We start from the raw sequence: 14,806 nt of genomic DNA, 5'->3' as shown, positions 1-14,806 counted from the left end.
GATCTGATAAAAAAATACAGCACGTTTGAATTAAATAAAATATTGACTTTTCTTCCTCACTGAGAAACGAATGGGACTTCTTGAAGGTTCCTTTGAAGAGACTGTGATCAGCAAAAATTACTCCTTTTCAGTTTTGAGTTACTGTTGTTAACATTTGATAAAAAGATAATCTGCTTGCTCTGTGGACACAATATATAAAATATAAGGTAGAAATAGAATTATATTTAAAATGACTATACGTGTGGGTTTTTTTTTTTTTTCTTGTGGTGTAGCTGGGAACTTCTCCACTTCATCTGGCAGCACAGTATGGACATTATTCCACCACAGAAGTACTACTCCGAGCTGGTGTAAGTAGAGATGCCAGAACCAAAGTGGACCGAACGCCATTGCATATGGCTGCCTCTGAGGGCCACGCCAGCATAGTGGAAGTTTTGCTTAAGGTATGTGTTCTCTTTTTCTACTCTGCTTTTGAAAGTCAGCCCACAAAGGTTTATAAAACCATAGTGGTTTTGTAAGAGGGAGAAGGGAACTAGTTTTGTTACTGGCCAGGGTCCTTGGACTCCTTAATCAATAGAAGTTAGTAAGAGACCAGACAAGAAATTCAGGCAGGAAAAAAAAAAAGAAAAAGAAATTCAGGCAGGGCTTTTTAGGGACTTGTGCTTCAGCATGAGGGAGTGAAAATAGGTAACAGGTTCTCTTGCTCATTCTTTGAGGAGGGAGAAGCTGGTCCCTTAAATAGGGTGAGGGTAGGGGCCAGTCCAGCCATTAGGTAGGAGGGGTTGCTTGAGTGGACTGCCCTCCCCCTTGCTGGAGCTGTGTATAGCACCCAGCTTTTGCTCCCAGCACCTCAGAAGTGGCAGTTGGGATTTTGGTCGTTTTGTATTTAATGTTCATAATTTGCCCCAATCACACATGCAGTTATTTTTAGTCCCCATGGTTTCTCTGTATTCTGTTGCTAGAGGAGGTATTTGTCCAGGTGTAGGCACTGCAGCAAAGGGTCTCAGGTCCCAGCCTGTCTCAGTTTGATTGAATGTCTGCCTTTTCTATGCCTGTTATCTCACTTTTTGTGTGTAACCATTCATTTAAATGAAAATTATCTTAAAGTTTTATTTTGTGGGGGGAAAAATTTTGTATGTATGTTTTTAGTTAAGTCAGACAGTTTATTTCTTAGATCTTGGTCTTTGCTATCAGCGACCCATAACTTTGTCTTACTCAACACATTTTAAATGTACATTGAAGGGAATGTTAGTTTGGATAATTAACAAACAAACTAGTATGGACAGGGCTTTTTCTTTAATCATCTAAATGCCAAAGAGAAAATTCTGAAACAGAGAGTGTTAGATGTAGATATTCTTTTTTTTTTTTTAGATGTAGATATTCTTAATCTTTTTTATTCTAGCCTCTAGATCAACTTATCTAAAAAATATACAGTGTAAGCCATAAATACAAATCATATGTAATTCTAGATTTTCTATTAGCTACATTTAAAAAGTAAAAGTTTTTCATATTATATTTTATTTAATTCAGTATATATAAAAATTATTTCAATATGAATCAGTATAAAATTATTACTGAGATGTTTTACATCCTTTTTTTGGTGTGATGTCTTTGAATTCCTGTGTATTTATATACACAACATCTGTATTCAGACTACATATGTCTAGTGACTACCATTATGAATTGTGTACCTCTAGAAAGATCCCTATTAATTCATTATATTGCACTGGTTTTGAAAGCAAAGGATATTTTTGTGTAAATAAGGGGATGGAGGGTTTTGGAGGAAGCCATATGGTTTTCCTTCACTCCTTATGCCATTTTAGCCCTTCATGCTCATGACTGGGTGGCTGAAACAATAATTGCTGTATTCCTGAGAAATTAGAAAGAAGGCAGTTGGGAAAGCCAGCATGATAGGAAACTGACTAAGTAACAAATGTGTGGTGATTCTGGGAACATGGATTATTCAGCACACAGAAATAAGAGTTGATCATGTTAGTAACAAATTCTTGGTTTAAAGCACAATGGTTAGTATTTTCATATCAGGACTTTTTTATATTTCATATTTTAGAAATTTCTTATTTTGAAATATTTTTATAGCATGGTGCTGATGTTAATGCAAAGGACATGTTGAAGATGACAGCTTTACATTGGGCCACGGAACACAATCATCAAGAGGTGGTGGAACTTTTAATCAAATATGGTGCTGATGTACACACGCAAAGTAAATTTTGTAAAACTGCATTTGATATTTCAATAGACAATGGAAATGAAGATTTAGCAGAGATACTACAGGTAACTTTTGGCTTTAACTTAAAATAGAAAATAATAAAGGTCTCTGTCATATGAATGATTTAACTATTTACCTTATAGGTTTTTTTTTTAATTTATTTTTTAATTGAAGTATAGTTGCTTTACAGAATTTTGTTGTTTTCTGTCCAACCTCAACATGAATCAGCCATAGGTATACATATATCCCTTCCCTTTTGAGCCTCCTTCCCATCTCCCTCCCCATCCCATCCCTCTGGGTTGACACAGAGCCCCTGTTTGAGTTTCCTGAGCCATACAGCAAATTCCCATTGGGAATCTATTTTACATATGGTAATGTAAGTTTCCATGTTACTCTTTCCATACATCTCACCCTCTCTTCCCCTCTCCCCATGTCCATAAGTCTATTCTCTATGTCTGTTTCTCCATTGCTGCCCAGTAAATAAATTCTTCAGAACCATTTTTTTAGATTCCATATATGTGTGTTAGAATACGATATTTATCTTTCTCTTTCTGACTCACTTCACTCTGTATAATAGGTTCTAGGTTCATCCACCTTATCAGAACTGACTCAAATGTGTTCCTTTTTATGGCTGAGTGATATTCCATTGTGTATATGTACCACAACTTCTTTATCCATTCATCTGTCGATGGGCATCTAGCTTGCTTCCATGTTCTAGCTATTGAAAATAATGTTGCAATGTACAACAGGATAGATTTTTCTTTTTCGACCCTGGTTTCCTCAGGGTATTATTTAGCTTATAGTTTTTCATTTTGGACATTATTTTGGACAGACCTATTCCTCTTTCACTTCCTTTTTGTTCATTACTGTTTATTTTCCTAATTATAAGACCATAGTCTTTGCATGTAACATTAGAAGATTAGATAAACTGATGAGTTTCGGTGTTTTTAAGGTTCTGAATTCCCTTCTAGACATTTTATTCTATTAATTATTTTATTGCATGTTTGGATACCATATCATTTTTCAACTCTGTTGTCCTCCCACTGAAGTTTTTTTTAAGTAACCATAATAATGTCCCCTTGGTGAGTAATGGTAGTCTTCATCATTCTGATCGGTTTATTTTTTCATCCTCAAAAAAGTCTGTTTATGAACACAGTTATTTATGGCTTTTGGACAAGTTTTCCTAATAACCAGCATTACGTCTCTTTTCTTTAGCTAGACAATATTGATGTAAATTATCTTCTTTACTTATTGCTTCTTGTTCTTCTTCCCAGTAGAACTCTTCTATAAGACCATATGAGTCTATTGAACTTCACCTAGTTACTTAAAATATGTTGTATATTCAGGGAAATAAACACATGCTGTGCTTCTTTCAATTTTTTTTTCTTCTGACTGCAGTTTGGGGCCTAGAATTGAGGATGGAGAACAATTGGGAAGGATGTGCTTTATATAGGTAGTGTTATATATTGCCAAACATAGTAGAGAACATAATTTTGATTTAAATAATTTGTTTTCTCTAACTACAGGGCAGCAGAATATCTTTCAGTTGTAATACATACCTGTGTGTGTGTATATATATATATATATATATTTTTTTTTTCCTTTCCCCTCCGCACAGCTTGTAAGATCTTAGTTCCCTAGCCAAGAGCTGAACCTACACCCTTAGCATTGAAAGCACAGAGTCCTAAACACTGGCCCACCAGGGAGTTCCCTCAACTGTGTTCTGTAAAAGTCTCTCAGATACTAATTTCTCCTCACATGGGATTTTTGCTGCTTTATCTAATCAGGAAACTTAGGATATAAATCCATACCTATGATTTACTTCTGTACTTTCAATAGACCATAAACAAAGCTTTTCATTTGTATTATATAATTCTTGGATTACAGAATCTTCCTTTATATTTGTGTTTGTATGATATTAAAAGTCTGTGCTGTATGTTCTGGTTGTAATTCTGAAAAACAGCTCTGGTAATTTGTTGCCTAGATTGCTATGCAGAACCAAATCAACACAAACCCAGAGAGTCCCGACACTGTGACGATACATGCTGCAACACCGCAGTTTATCATTGGACCTGGAGGGGTGGTGAACCTAACAGGTCTGGTATCTTCAGAAAATTCATCCAAGGCAACAGGTATTGAGATGCATATAGGATAGCTATTGGGATTTTATGCTTTAGTAGGTATACATCCTTTTAAGAAAGGACTGTTGGAGAATAAGGGTAAGATTATATTAGCCACCTTGGTTTTCTTTCTTATAATTGGCAAAAATCAAACTTTTATGAGAAAAATAATCTAAAGAAAGGTGATACTGCAAAACATACTTACAATATGACCTTTCAAAAGCTAATGCTATCCAAGCTTGTTTTCCCAAAACTAATATTATCCAAGCTTCATTTAACAGTTGAATAAAGTAAAGTAGTTTGTCAGAAAAATGCCCTAGATTAAATTCCTTAAAGATTCAAACCTGTTTTCTCCTTTCTTGTAGATGAAACGGGTGTGTCTGCTGTTCAGTTTGGAAACTCCTCTACGTCAGTATTAGCTACGTTAGCTGCCTTAGCTGAAGCCTCTGCTCCACTGTCCAATTCTTCCGAAACTCCAGGTTAGAAAAATAAGTCAAAATGTGTACATCAGAAGTTGGAGATTCAAATATTGACAAAGGCCAGGAAGAAAATTTGGAAGGTGAAAGGGGATAGGCTTGAGTTTATGGCCATCTGAGAAGGTCGGGCAGGGTGAGGGTGCCCATGCTATCCACTCTAGCTGATTTTATTAAGATCCTCAGTCTGTGTCGCCAGGTTCTGTTTTTTTCATGGGAAGCTGAAAATCTGGGTTTTAAAAGGATATAAAAATTTGGCAATCAATTAAAATTAATTAAAATTATTAACAAACTTGTATGATTCACGGGAAACATATCTGCTTACCCAATTTAGCTTTGTTTTACTAGGCTGTGACTTTGTGTAAAAAGTAGATAAATACATATGAACTTGCTGTCTTTCTCATAACTTAAATTTTGGCAGTTGTATTAGAATGACTTAAAATCTTAATGACTGACAAAACCAGGAAGTAGCATACCAACAACTACCATTATAGGCTAACCTGGGGTTAAATGATTACAGACAATATTAATAGCCAATTTAGATAAGGTTTACCTTATATTATATTATAAGGTTTACCTTATTATATTCGGTTGGCCAAAAAATTCATTTGGGTGTTACGGAAAAACCCAAAAGAACGTTTTGGCCAACCCAGTACTTAACCAAACTAGTTCTTGCTGTAATTATGTAAGTGAAATTCTTTTTTTAATTAGAGAATTAAAAAAACTCCACAAAATTATTTTTCTTACTGTAGTTTAAGCCACTATATTTGGACAGTGCTTATGAAAGTAAAGAATAATGTTGTTTTCATTATTTAAATTAATGGGTTTTTTTAGTGTGACTAATAATAATAACAACAACAGTTCACTGCGTGTTTACTGCGAGTGCTTTCAGGTCAGTTCAGTTGAGTTTGGTGTGTGCTTTGCACTGTGGCAAGCATTTTATTTACGATCTCATTTAATCTTCACCAGAAAGATTGAAGGTAGATATTACTGGATTTGTGTCTTTAAGGCGGTGACTGGAGGATGTATTTTTTAGGGGAGGGAGTACCTCTCTCTCTCCTTTCTCTCTCCCTCCCTCCCTCCCAACTCCCTCCCTTCCTTTATCCCCACACCTCCACCCCCAACTAGTGATAGTAAACATTTCTTCATTCTCCAGCTTCTTTAGCATTGTAACCAGTGTTTGAATCGAAACCTTTGTATTTGGGAATCTGAAGATTTTTCTGAATCCCCTTTTCACAGTAGCAGCTATGTGCATCATCCTATTGACGTGTGGCTTTTATGACCTGTGCCAAAGGATCTCTTCAGAACCTTTGTAATTGCAAAAGCGTATCAGAGAAAGTTAATTTCATTGGTGGGTTTCTGTTTGATTAAACTTGTAAATATTTTTGCCTTTATTAAAGTACATATCACTGTAAATGCATCCTTTCTTCAAAGTCAGCTGAAGTATTGGCATTTAGACGTTTGGCTCCATGAATTGGTCATAACAACTTTTCTTCAACCTTTGAAAATGTTATGTGTGGTCTAGTCTGAGAGAATTGGTAATAATAGTTGACTTTTATTGCATGTGACTTGCAATCTTCTGTGAACACAATAATTTTTCATTTCACTGCTACGTCATAGTGGGATCTTTCTGAAGATACTTTAAGAGTTTGAATTAAGTTTAAGTTCAGGTGAGTACATTGACACCAGTGTAAACAACTCAGCTGAAGTGTGTAATCACATAAAGAAATAGCTTCTCACAGGTTGGTTTACACATGCTCAGTCAAGTTATTTCTCTGCCTCTTGGCTGTCTAGTTTCTGTTGATATCGGTTGTCAGACTCATCCTAATTTAGAAATGTTGTATGATTTTTCAAGGACATCTCAGGATCTGGGAAATTAATTAATACGTCCATTTGTATATGATGAAATTGAGGTTTTGTGAAGGTTAAATAGTTTTGCACAAAGTAGCAAGGCTATTTAGTGATGAAAGGAAGTTCGTGCTCAAGGTCTGACTTATTCCTAAGTTGTGTGTCTGTGACTACTAAGTACACTGTTTCCTCTATGCAGTTTCTTCAGGTTATAATTTGGTTTGTGATAAGAATAAATATTTGTAATTATCACTACTTTTACTTCTGAGGTATATATGTTGAAACAGTCTGTTGAAATAAATGTCTTCCTTTTTGCCCTTTTTAAATGGCTGAAGAACAAAATATAAGAACCTTCAGTACACTAATTGGTCTGCTCAGATTCTTTCCTTTTACTGGTGCTAAGTATTGCAGTAAACATGTCTTCTGATGCTATATAACCAGACTGTAGCCGCAAGTGAACTGCGTTTGAAATGGAGGCTAGCTGGCATATATGGTCCTATATATAGAAAATTGGTGCTTATGATAGTCTAGGAAACCATGCTATTTCATTTGAACTATGGCTTTAAAACATTCTTTCATGATTATGTTAGAAGCGTCTTTGATGTATAAAACAAACCTTAATGTTAGTTGAATGGGAGCATCATAGAGGAAATTGGTCTAGTATAATGCTTTCACTGTGAAACCCAATGATACCTCCATCTTCTTGATGTTACAAGCAAATATAACTTCGGATTGCCAAAGTTTGATTAGAGTCTGTTACTAAATTACTTCCTTACTAGTATTTTTATTAAATATTTCCAGTTTTGTTCTTTCCTCATAAACCTTTATTTTGCTAAGCATTTAACTTGTTTGATTAAATTTTTCATCTCCATGCATAATTTTCATAATTCTTGGTCTAATAGAAGTACAAAAAAGTAATTCAATAAGTCTCATTATACCCTGATGAGTTTGGTGCTAATGTTCATTTTTACTGGTTTTTTGAGAGTTTTTGTTTCAGTTCCTGAGTCCATAGGCCTATGCTAATTTTCATAGTTATATTAAATAATTACTAGCGGAGAAAGCAATGGTACCCCACTCCAGTACTCTTGCCTGGAGAATCCCATGGACGGAGGAGCCTGGTGGGCTGCAGTTCATGGGGTCGCTGAGTTGGACACAACTGAGCAACTTCACTTTCACTTTTCACTTTCATGCATTCAAGAAGGAAATGGCAACCCACTCCAGTGCTCTTGCCTGGAGAATCCCAGGGACGAAGGAGCCTGGTGGGCTGCCATCTATGGGGTCTCACAGAGTTGGACATGACTGAAGCGACTTAGCAGCAGCAGCAGCTCTATCTTGGTACAGGTGAGGCCAGAAAAAGATGATGAAACAATTGATGTAAGTCATAAATTTAATTTGGCATCTGCCTGTAATGCAGGAGACCTGGGTTCGATCCCTGGGTTGGGAAGATCTCCTGGAGAAGGGAATGGTTACCCATTCCAGTATTCTTGCGTGGAGAATCCCATAGACAGAGGAGTCCGGTGGGCTACAGACCACAGGGTTGCAAAGAGTCAGACGCAACTAAGTGACCAACAGTTTCACTTTTGATGGTTAATATGTACAGGGTTCTTGCTATGAGCTTGTCATTGTGCTGAGTGGTTTACTTGCATTATTTGCATTATGTCATTTTGTTGTCACAATAGTCATCTGGTTAATATAAGGGATTACTCAGCAAACTCATAAGAAAGTGATACATCAATCAAAATGCTAAGTTATTTATTTTTAACTTCTTTTTAAGGAAGGATACAACTGTCTTTTGATACATTAAATTAGCTCATTTTGGAAATAAATCAGTGAAAAAATTTCTAGCCTCTAATAAAAGTATCAGGGCTTCCCTGGGGGGTCAGTGGTGAAGAATTTGCCTGCCAAGCAGGATATGAGGGTTCAGTCTCTGGGACGGGAAGATCAACTGGAGAAGGAAATGGCAACACACTCCAGTGTTCTTGCCTGGGAAGTCCCATGGACAGAGGAGCCTGGTGGGCTGCGGTCCATGGAGTGGCAAAAGAGTTGGAAATGACTTGGGGACCAAACAACAACAACAACAACAACGAAAAGTATGCCTCCACAGTTTACAAAATACTTGTTTAAAACATCCTTTATAGGAACTTCCCTGGTGGTCCAGTGGTTAAGACTCTGCTCTTCTAATGCAGGGGACGTGAGTTTGATACTTGGTTGGGGAATTAAGATCCCACGTGCCCTGTGGGGAGTGCAAAATTTTTTTAAAAAATCAAAAAAATAAGTCCTTCATAATGTTGGAAAGGGATAATTCAGGAGAAATATCAGGCAACTCAAACATTAATATAATAGTTGTCATTTTCTATTATTAAAACTAGTAGAATTTTTGCTTGGAGATAGTTGGAAATGATCTTGTTAATTTATGTACCCAATGATTAGAAGGCTGTATTCCTTTAAATATTCTGTGATTCAAGTTTTCTACTAATTTAAACTCCTCTCAGTTATGTAGTTTGAAGTAATATGATAATATCATAAGAGCAGCTTTCTTACATTTTGTGTGAATCAGAGTCACCTTCTCAATAATTCATTTGCCCCAGTTCTTTCCCAGTGGATTCTGATTCAGTAGGTTTAGGGTGAGGCCCTGACATCTATATTTTTAATGTGTTCTCAAAAGTGACTCTGATGGCACACCAAAATTTAAGAATTTGACGCAAATTTTAAAAGATCTATTTCTTACTACTAATACGTTGGATATAAAAACTAAAGATTGTGAGTGTACTACAGCAAAGATTTGCTTGAATAATATATATTTCTTATTTATTTCATTTTTATGTGTAATTTAATATTTATTCAACTCTTTATGGGGTGCATAGGTGAATCTCTACTAAGGAAAAGATGTAGGCAAAAGGAATGGCTTTCTTAATAGCTTTAATAGTTGAGTATACTGCTACTTTGGTATAAGAAGATGAAAGAAAAACTATACAAAAAAACTATAAAAAAAGGTCTTCACGACCCAGATAATCATGATGGTGTGATCACTCACTCAGAGCCCGACATCCTGGAATGCACAGTCAAGTGGGCCAAGCATCACGACAAACAAAGCTAGTGGAGGTGATGGAATTCCAGTGGACCTAAAATCCTAAAAGATGATGCTGTGAAAGTGCTGCACTCAGTATGCCAGCAAATCTGGAAAACTCAGCATGGCCACAGGACTGGAAAAGATCAGTTTTCATTCCAATCCCAAAGAAAGGCAATGCCAAAGAATGCTCATACTACTACTACTACTAAGTAGCTTCAGTCGTGTCCGACTCTGTGCAACCCCATGGACTGCAGCCTACCAGGCTTCTCTGTCCGTGGGATTCTCCAGGCAAGAACACTGGAGTGGGTTGCCATTTCCTTCTCGAATGCATGAAAATGGAAAGTGAAAGTGCAGTCGTTCAGTCGTGTCCGACTCTTAGCGACCCCATGGACTGCAGCCTACCAGGCTCTTCCATCCATGGGATTTTCCAGGCAACAGTACTGGAGTGGGGCGCCATTGCCTTCTCCCAAGAATGCTCATACTACCGCACAATTGCACTCATCTCACATGCTAGCAAAGTAATGCTCAAAATTCTCAAGCCAGGCTTCAACAGTATGTGAACTGTGAACTTCCAGATGTTCAAGCTGGATTTAGAAAAGGCAGAGGAACCAGAGATCAAATTGCCAACATCTGTTGGATCATCAAAAAAGCAAGAGAGTTCCAGAAAAACATCTGCTTTATTGACTACACCAAAGCCATTGACTATATGGATCACCACAAACTGGAAAATTCTTGAAGAGATGGGAATACCAGACCACCTGATCTGCCTCCTCAGAAATATGTATGCAGGTCAGGAAGCAACAGTTAGAACTGGACACGGAACAACAGTTCAGTCGTTCAGTCGTGTCCGACTCTTTGCAACCCCATGGACTGCAGCACACCAGGCCTCCATGTCTATCACCAACTCCCAGAGTTTACTCAAACTCATGTCCATTGAGTTGGTGATGCCATCCACCCATCTTATCCTCTGTCGTCCCCTTCTCCTCCCACCTTCAATCTTTCCCAGCATCAGGGTCTTTTCAAATGAGTCAGCTCTTTGCATCAGGTGGCCAAAGTATTGGAATCTCAGCTTCAGCATCAGTCATTCCAATGAATATTCAGGACTGATTTCCTTTAAGATGGACTGGTTGGATCTCCTTGCAGTCTAAGGGACTCTCAAGAGTCTTCTCCAACACCACAGTTCAAAAGCATCAATTCTTCGGTGCTCAGCTTTATTTATAGTCCAACTCTCGCATCCATACATGACTACTAGAGAAACCATAGCTTTGACTAGATGGACCTTTGTTGGTAAAGTAATGTCTCAGCTTTTTAATATGCTGTCTAGATTGATCATAACTTTTCTTTCAAGGAGCAAGCGTCTTTTAATTTCATGGCTTCAGTCACCATCTGCAGTGATTTTGGAGCCCAAAAAGATAAAAGTCTGTCACTGTTTCCACTGTTTCCCCATCTATTTGCCATGAAGTGATGGGACCAGATGCCATGATCTTTGTTTTCTGAATGTTGAGTTTTAAGCCAACTTTTTCACTCTCCTCTTTCACTTTCATCAAGAGGCTCTTTAGTTCTTCACTTTCTGCCATAAGGGTGGTGTCATCTGCATATCTGAGGTTATTGATATTGCTTCATCCAGCCCAGCATTTCTCATGATGTACTCTTGCATATAAGTTAAATAAGCAGGGTGGATATACAGCTTTGACATACTCCTTTCCTGATTTGGAACCAGTCTGTTGCTCCATGTCCAGTTCTAACTGTTGCTTCCTGATCTGCCTACTGATTTCTCAAGAGGCAGGTCGGGTGGTCTGATATTCCCATCTCTTTAAGAATTTTCCACAGTTTGTTGTGATCCACACAGTCAAAGGCTTTGGCATAGTCAATAAAGTGGAAGTAGATGTTATTCTAGAGCTCTTGCTTTTTCAGTGGTCCAACAGATGTTAGCAATTTGATTTCTGGTTCCTCTGCCTTTTCTAAATCCAGCGTGGTCATCTGGCAGTTCATGGTTAATGTACTGTTGAAGCCTGGCTTGGAGAATTTTGAGCATTCTTGAGTAGTATGTGAGATGAGTGCAATTATGCCATAGTTTGAGCATTCTTGGCATTGCCTTTCTTTGGGATTGGAATGAAAACTGACCTTTTCCAGTCCTGTGGCCACTGCTGAGTTTTCCAAATTTGCTGGCATATTGAGTGCAGCACTTTCACAGCATCATTTTTTAGGATTTGAAATAGGGCAACTGGAATTCCATCACCTCCAATAGTTTTGTTCGCAGCGATGCTTCCTAAGGCCCACTTGACTTTGCATTCCAGGATGTCTGGCTCTAGGTGAGTGATCACACCATCGTGATTATCTGGGTTGTGAAGATCTTTTTCGTATAGTTTCTCTGTGTATTCTCGTATTGCAAGGAGATCCAACCAGTCCATCCTAAAGGAAATCTGTCTGGAATATTCATTGGAAGGACTGATGCTGAAGCTGAAACTCCAATACTTTGACCACCTGATGCAAAGAACTGATTCATTTAAAAAGACCCTGATGCTGGGAAAGATTGAAGGTGGGAGGTGAAGTGGATGGCAGAGGATGAGATGGTTGGATGGCATCACCAACTCAATGGACATGAGTTTGAATAAACTCCAGGAGTTGGTGATAGACAGGGAGGCCAGTCTTGCTTCAGTCCATGGGGTCGCAAGGAGTCGGACACAACTGAGCAACTGAACTGAGTCACTGATACTGCTACTTAATCTTTTTAAGAATTGATTTATTAAGGAGCAAGCTTCAGGTAATTAGGATATAATTTTTTTTCCCTCTTTATATTATTTTTTTTTCAGTTTTATTTTTTATTTACTTTACAATATTGTAGTGGTTTTTGCCAAACATTGACATGAATCCACCATGGGTGTACATGTGTTCCCCATCCTGAACCCTCCTCCCACCTTTCTCCCCTTCCCATCCCTCTGGGTCATCCCAGCACACCAGCCCCGAGCACCCTGTATCATGCATCGAACCTGGACTAGCAATTCATTTCACATATGATATTATACATGTTTCAGTGCCATTCTCCCAAATCATCCCACCCTCACCCTCTCCTACAGAGTCCAAAAGACTGTTCTATACATGTGTGTCTCTTTTACTGTCTCACATACAGGGTTATCATTACCATCTTTCTAAATCCCATATATATGCGTTAGTATACTGTATTGGTGTTTTTCTTTTTTTTTTTTTTTTAAATTTTATTTTATTTTTAAACTTTACATAATTGTATTAGTTTTGCCAAACATCAAAATGAATCCACCACAGGTATACATGTGTTCCCCATCCTGAACCCTCCTCCCTCCTCCCTCCCCATACCATCCCTCTGGGTCGTCCCAGTGCACTAGCCCCAAGCATCCAGTATCGTGCATCGAACCTGGACTGGCAACTCGTTTCTTACATGATATTTTACATGTTACAATGTCATTCTCCCAAATCTTCCCACCCTCTCCCTCTCCCACAGAGTCCATAAGACTGTTCTATACATCAGTGTCTCTTTTGCTGTCTCGTACACAGGGTTATTGTTACCATCTTTCTAAATTCCATATATATGTGTTAGAATACTGTATTTATGTTTTTCCTTCTGGCTTACTTCACTCTGTATAATAGGCTCCAGTTTCATCCACCTCATTAGAACTGATTCAAATGTATTCTTTTTAATGGCTGAGTAATACTCCATTGTGTATATGTACCACAGCTTTCTTATCCATTCATCTGCTGATGGACATCTAGGTTGCTTCCATGTCTTGGCTATTATAAACAGTGCTGCGATGAACATTGGGGTACACGTGTCTCTTTCCCTTCTGGTTTCCTCAGTGTGTATGCCCAGCAGTGGGGTTGCTGGATCATAAGGCAGTTCTATTTCCAGTTTTTTAAGGAATCTCCACACTGCTCTCCATAGTGGCTGTACTAGTTTGCATTCCCACCAACAGTGTAAGAGGGTTCCCTTTTCTCCACACCCTCTCCAGCATTTATTATTTGTAGACTTTTGGATGGCAGCCATTCTGATTGGTGTGAAATGGTACCTCATAGTGGTTTTGATTTGCATTTCTCTGATAATGAGTGATGTTGAGCATCTTTTCATGTGTTTGTTAGCCATCTGTATGTCTTTTTTGGAGAAATGTCTATTTAGTTCTTTGGCCCATTTTTTGATTGGGTCGTTTATTTTTCTGGAGTTGAGCTGTAGTAGTTGCTTGTATATTTTTGAGATTAGTTGTTTGTCGGTTGTTTCATTTGCTATTATTTTCTCCCATTCTGAAGGCTGTCTTTTCACCTTGCTAATAGTTTCCTTTGATGTGCAGAAGCTTTTAAGGTTAATTAGGTCCCATTTGTTTATTTTTGCTTTTATTTCCAATATTCTGGGAGGTGGGTCATAGAGGATCCTGCTGTCATGTATGTCGGAGAGTGTTTTGCCTATGTTCTCCTCTAGGAGTTTTATAGTTTCTGGTCTTATGTTTAGATCTTTAATCCATTTTGAGTTTATTTTTGTGTATGGTGTTAGAAAGTGGTCCAGTTTCATTCTTTTACAAGTGGTTGACCAGATTTCCCAGCACCACTTGTTAAAGAGATTGTCTTTAATCCATTGTATATTCTTGCCTCCTTTGTCGAAGATAAGGTGTCCATATGTGCGTGGATTTATCTCTGGGCTTTCTATTTTATTCCATTGATCAATATTTCTGTCTTTGTGCCAGTACCATACTGTCTTGATAACTGTGGCTTTGTAGTAGAGCCTGAAGTCAGGTAGGTTGATTCCTCCAGTTCCATTCTTCTTTCTCAAGATCGCTTTGGCTATTCGAGGTTTTTTTGTATTTCCATACAAATTGTGAAATTATTTGTTCTAGCTCTGTGAAGAATACTGTTGGTAGCTTGATAGGGATTGCGTTGAATCTATAAATTGCTTTGGGTAGTATACTCATTTTCACTATATTGATTCTTCCAATCCATGAACATGGTATATTTCTCCATCTATTAGTGTCCTCTTTGATTTCTTTCACCAGTGTTTTATAGTTTTCTATATATAGGTCTTTAGTTTCTTTAGGTAGATATATTCCTAAGT

The 14,806-nt window shown here is 37.7% G+C and overlaps 1 protein-coding gene across 5 annotated transcripts in view; it reads left to right on the top strand.

Annotated features, from left to right (window-relative positions):
* LOC113888617 (GA-binding protein subunit beta-1-like) overlaps window positions 1–14,806 on the top strand; it is a 39,050-nt gene that overhangs the window by 7,440 nt on the left and 16,804 nt on the right. For 3 of the 5 annotated variants that reach the window (XM_027535656.1, XM_027535655.1, XM_027535659.1), the window contains exons 3-6: window positions 273–440; window positions 2,095–2,289; window positions 4,209–4,356; window positions 4,710–4,823. In XM_027535656.1, the coding sequence (XP_027391457.1) occupies window positions 273–440; window positions 2,095–2,289; window positions 4,209–4,356; window positions 4,710–4,823 (625 nt within the window). The remainder of the gene's footprint in view (window positions 1–272; window positions 441–2,094; window positions 2,290–4,208; window positions 4,357–4,709; window positions 4,824–14,806) is intronic. The other 2 variants (XM_027535658.1, XM_027535657.1) reach the window with 1 other exon arrangement.

The sequence above is a fragment of the Bos indicus x Bos taurus genome, unplaced genomic scaffold, assembly GCF_003369695.1.
Source record: "Bos indicus x Bos taurus breed Angus x Brahman F1 hybrid unplaced genomic scaffold, Bos_hybrid_MaternalHap_v2.0 tig00000189_arrow_arrow_obj, whole genome shotgun sequence".
In the NCBI taxonomy this organism is placed as follows: domain Eukaryota; kingdom Metazoa; phylum Chordata; class Mammalia; order Artiodactyla; family Bovidae; genus Bos; species Bos indicus x Bos taurus.
Note: the sequence above shows the minus strand (reverse complement) of the source record. Positions and strands in the feature narration are given on the sequence as shown.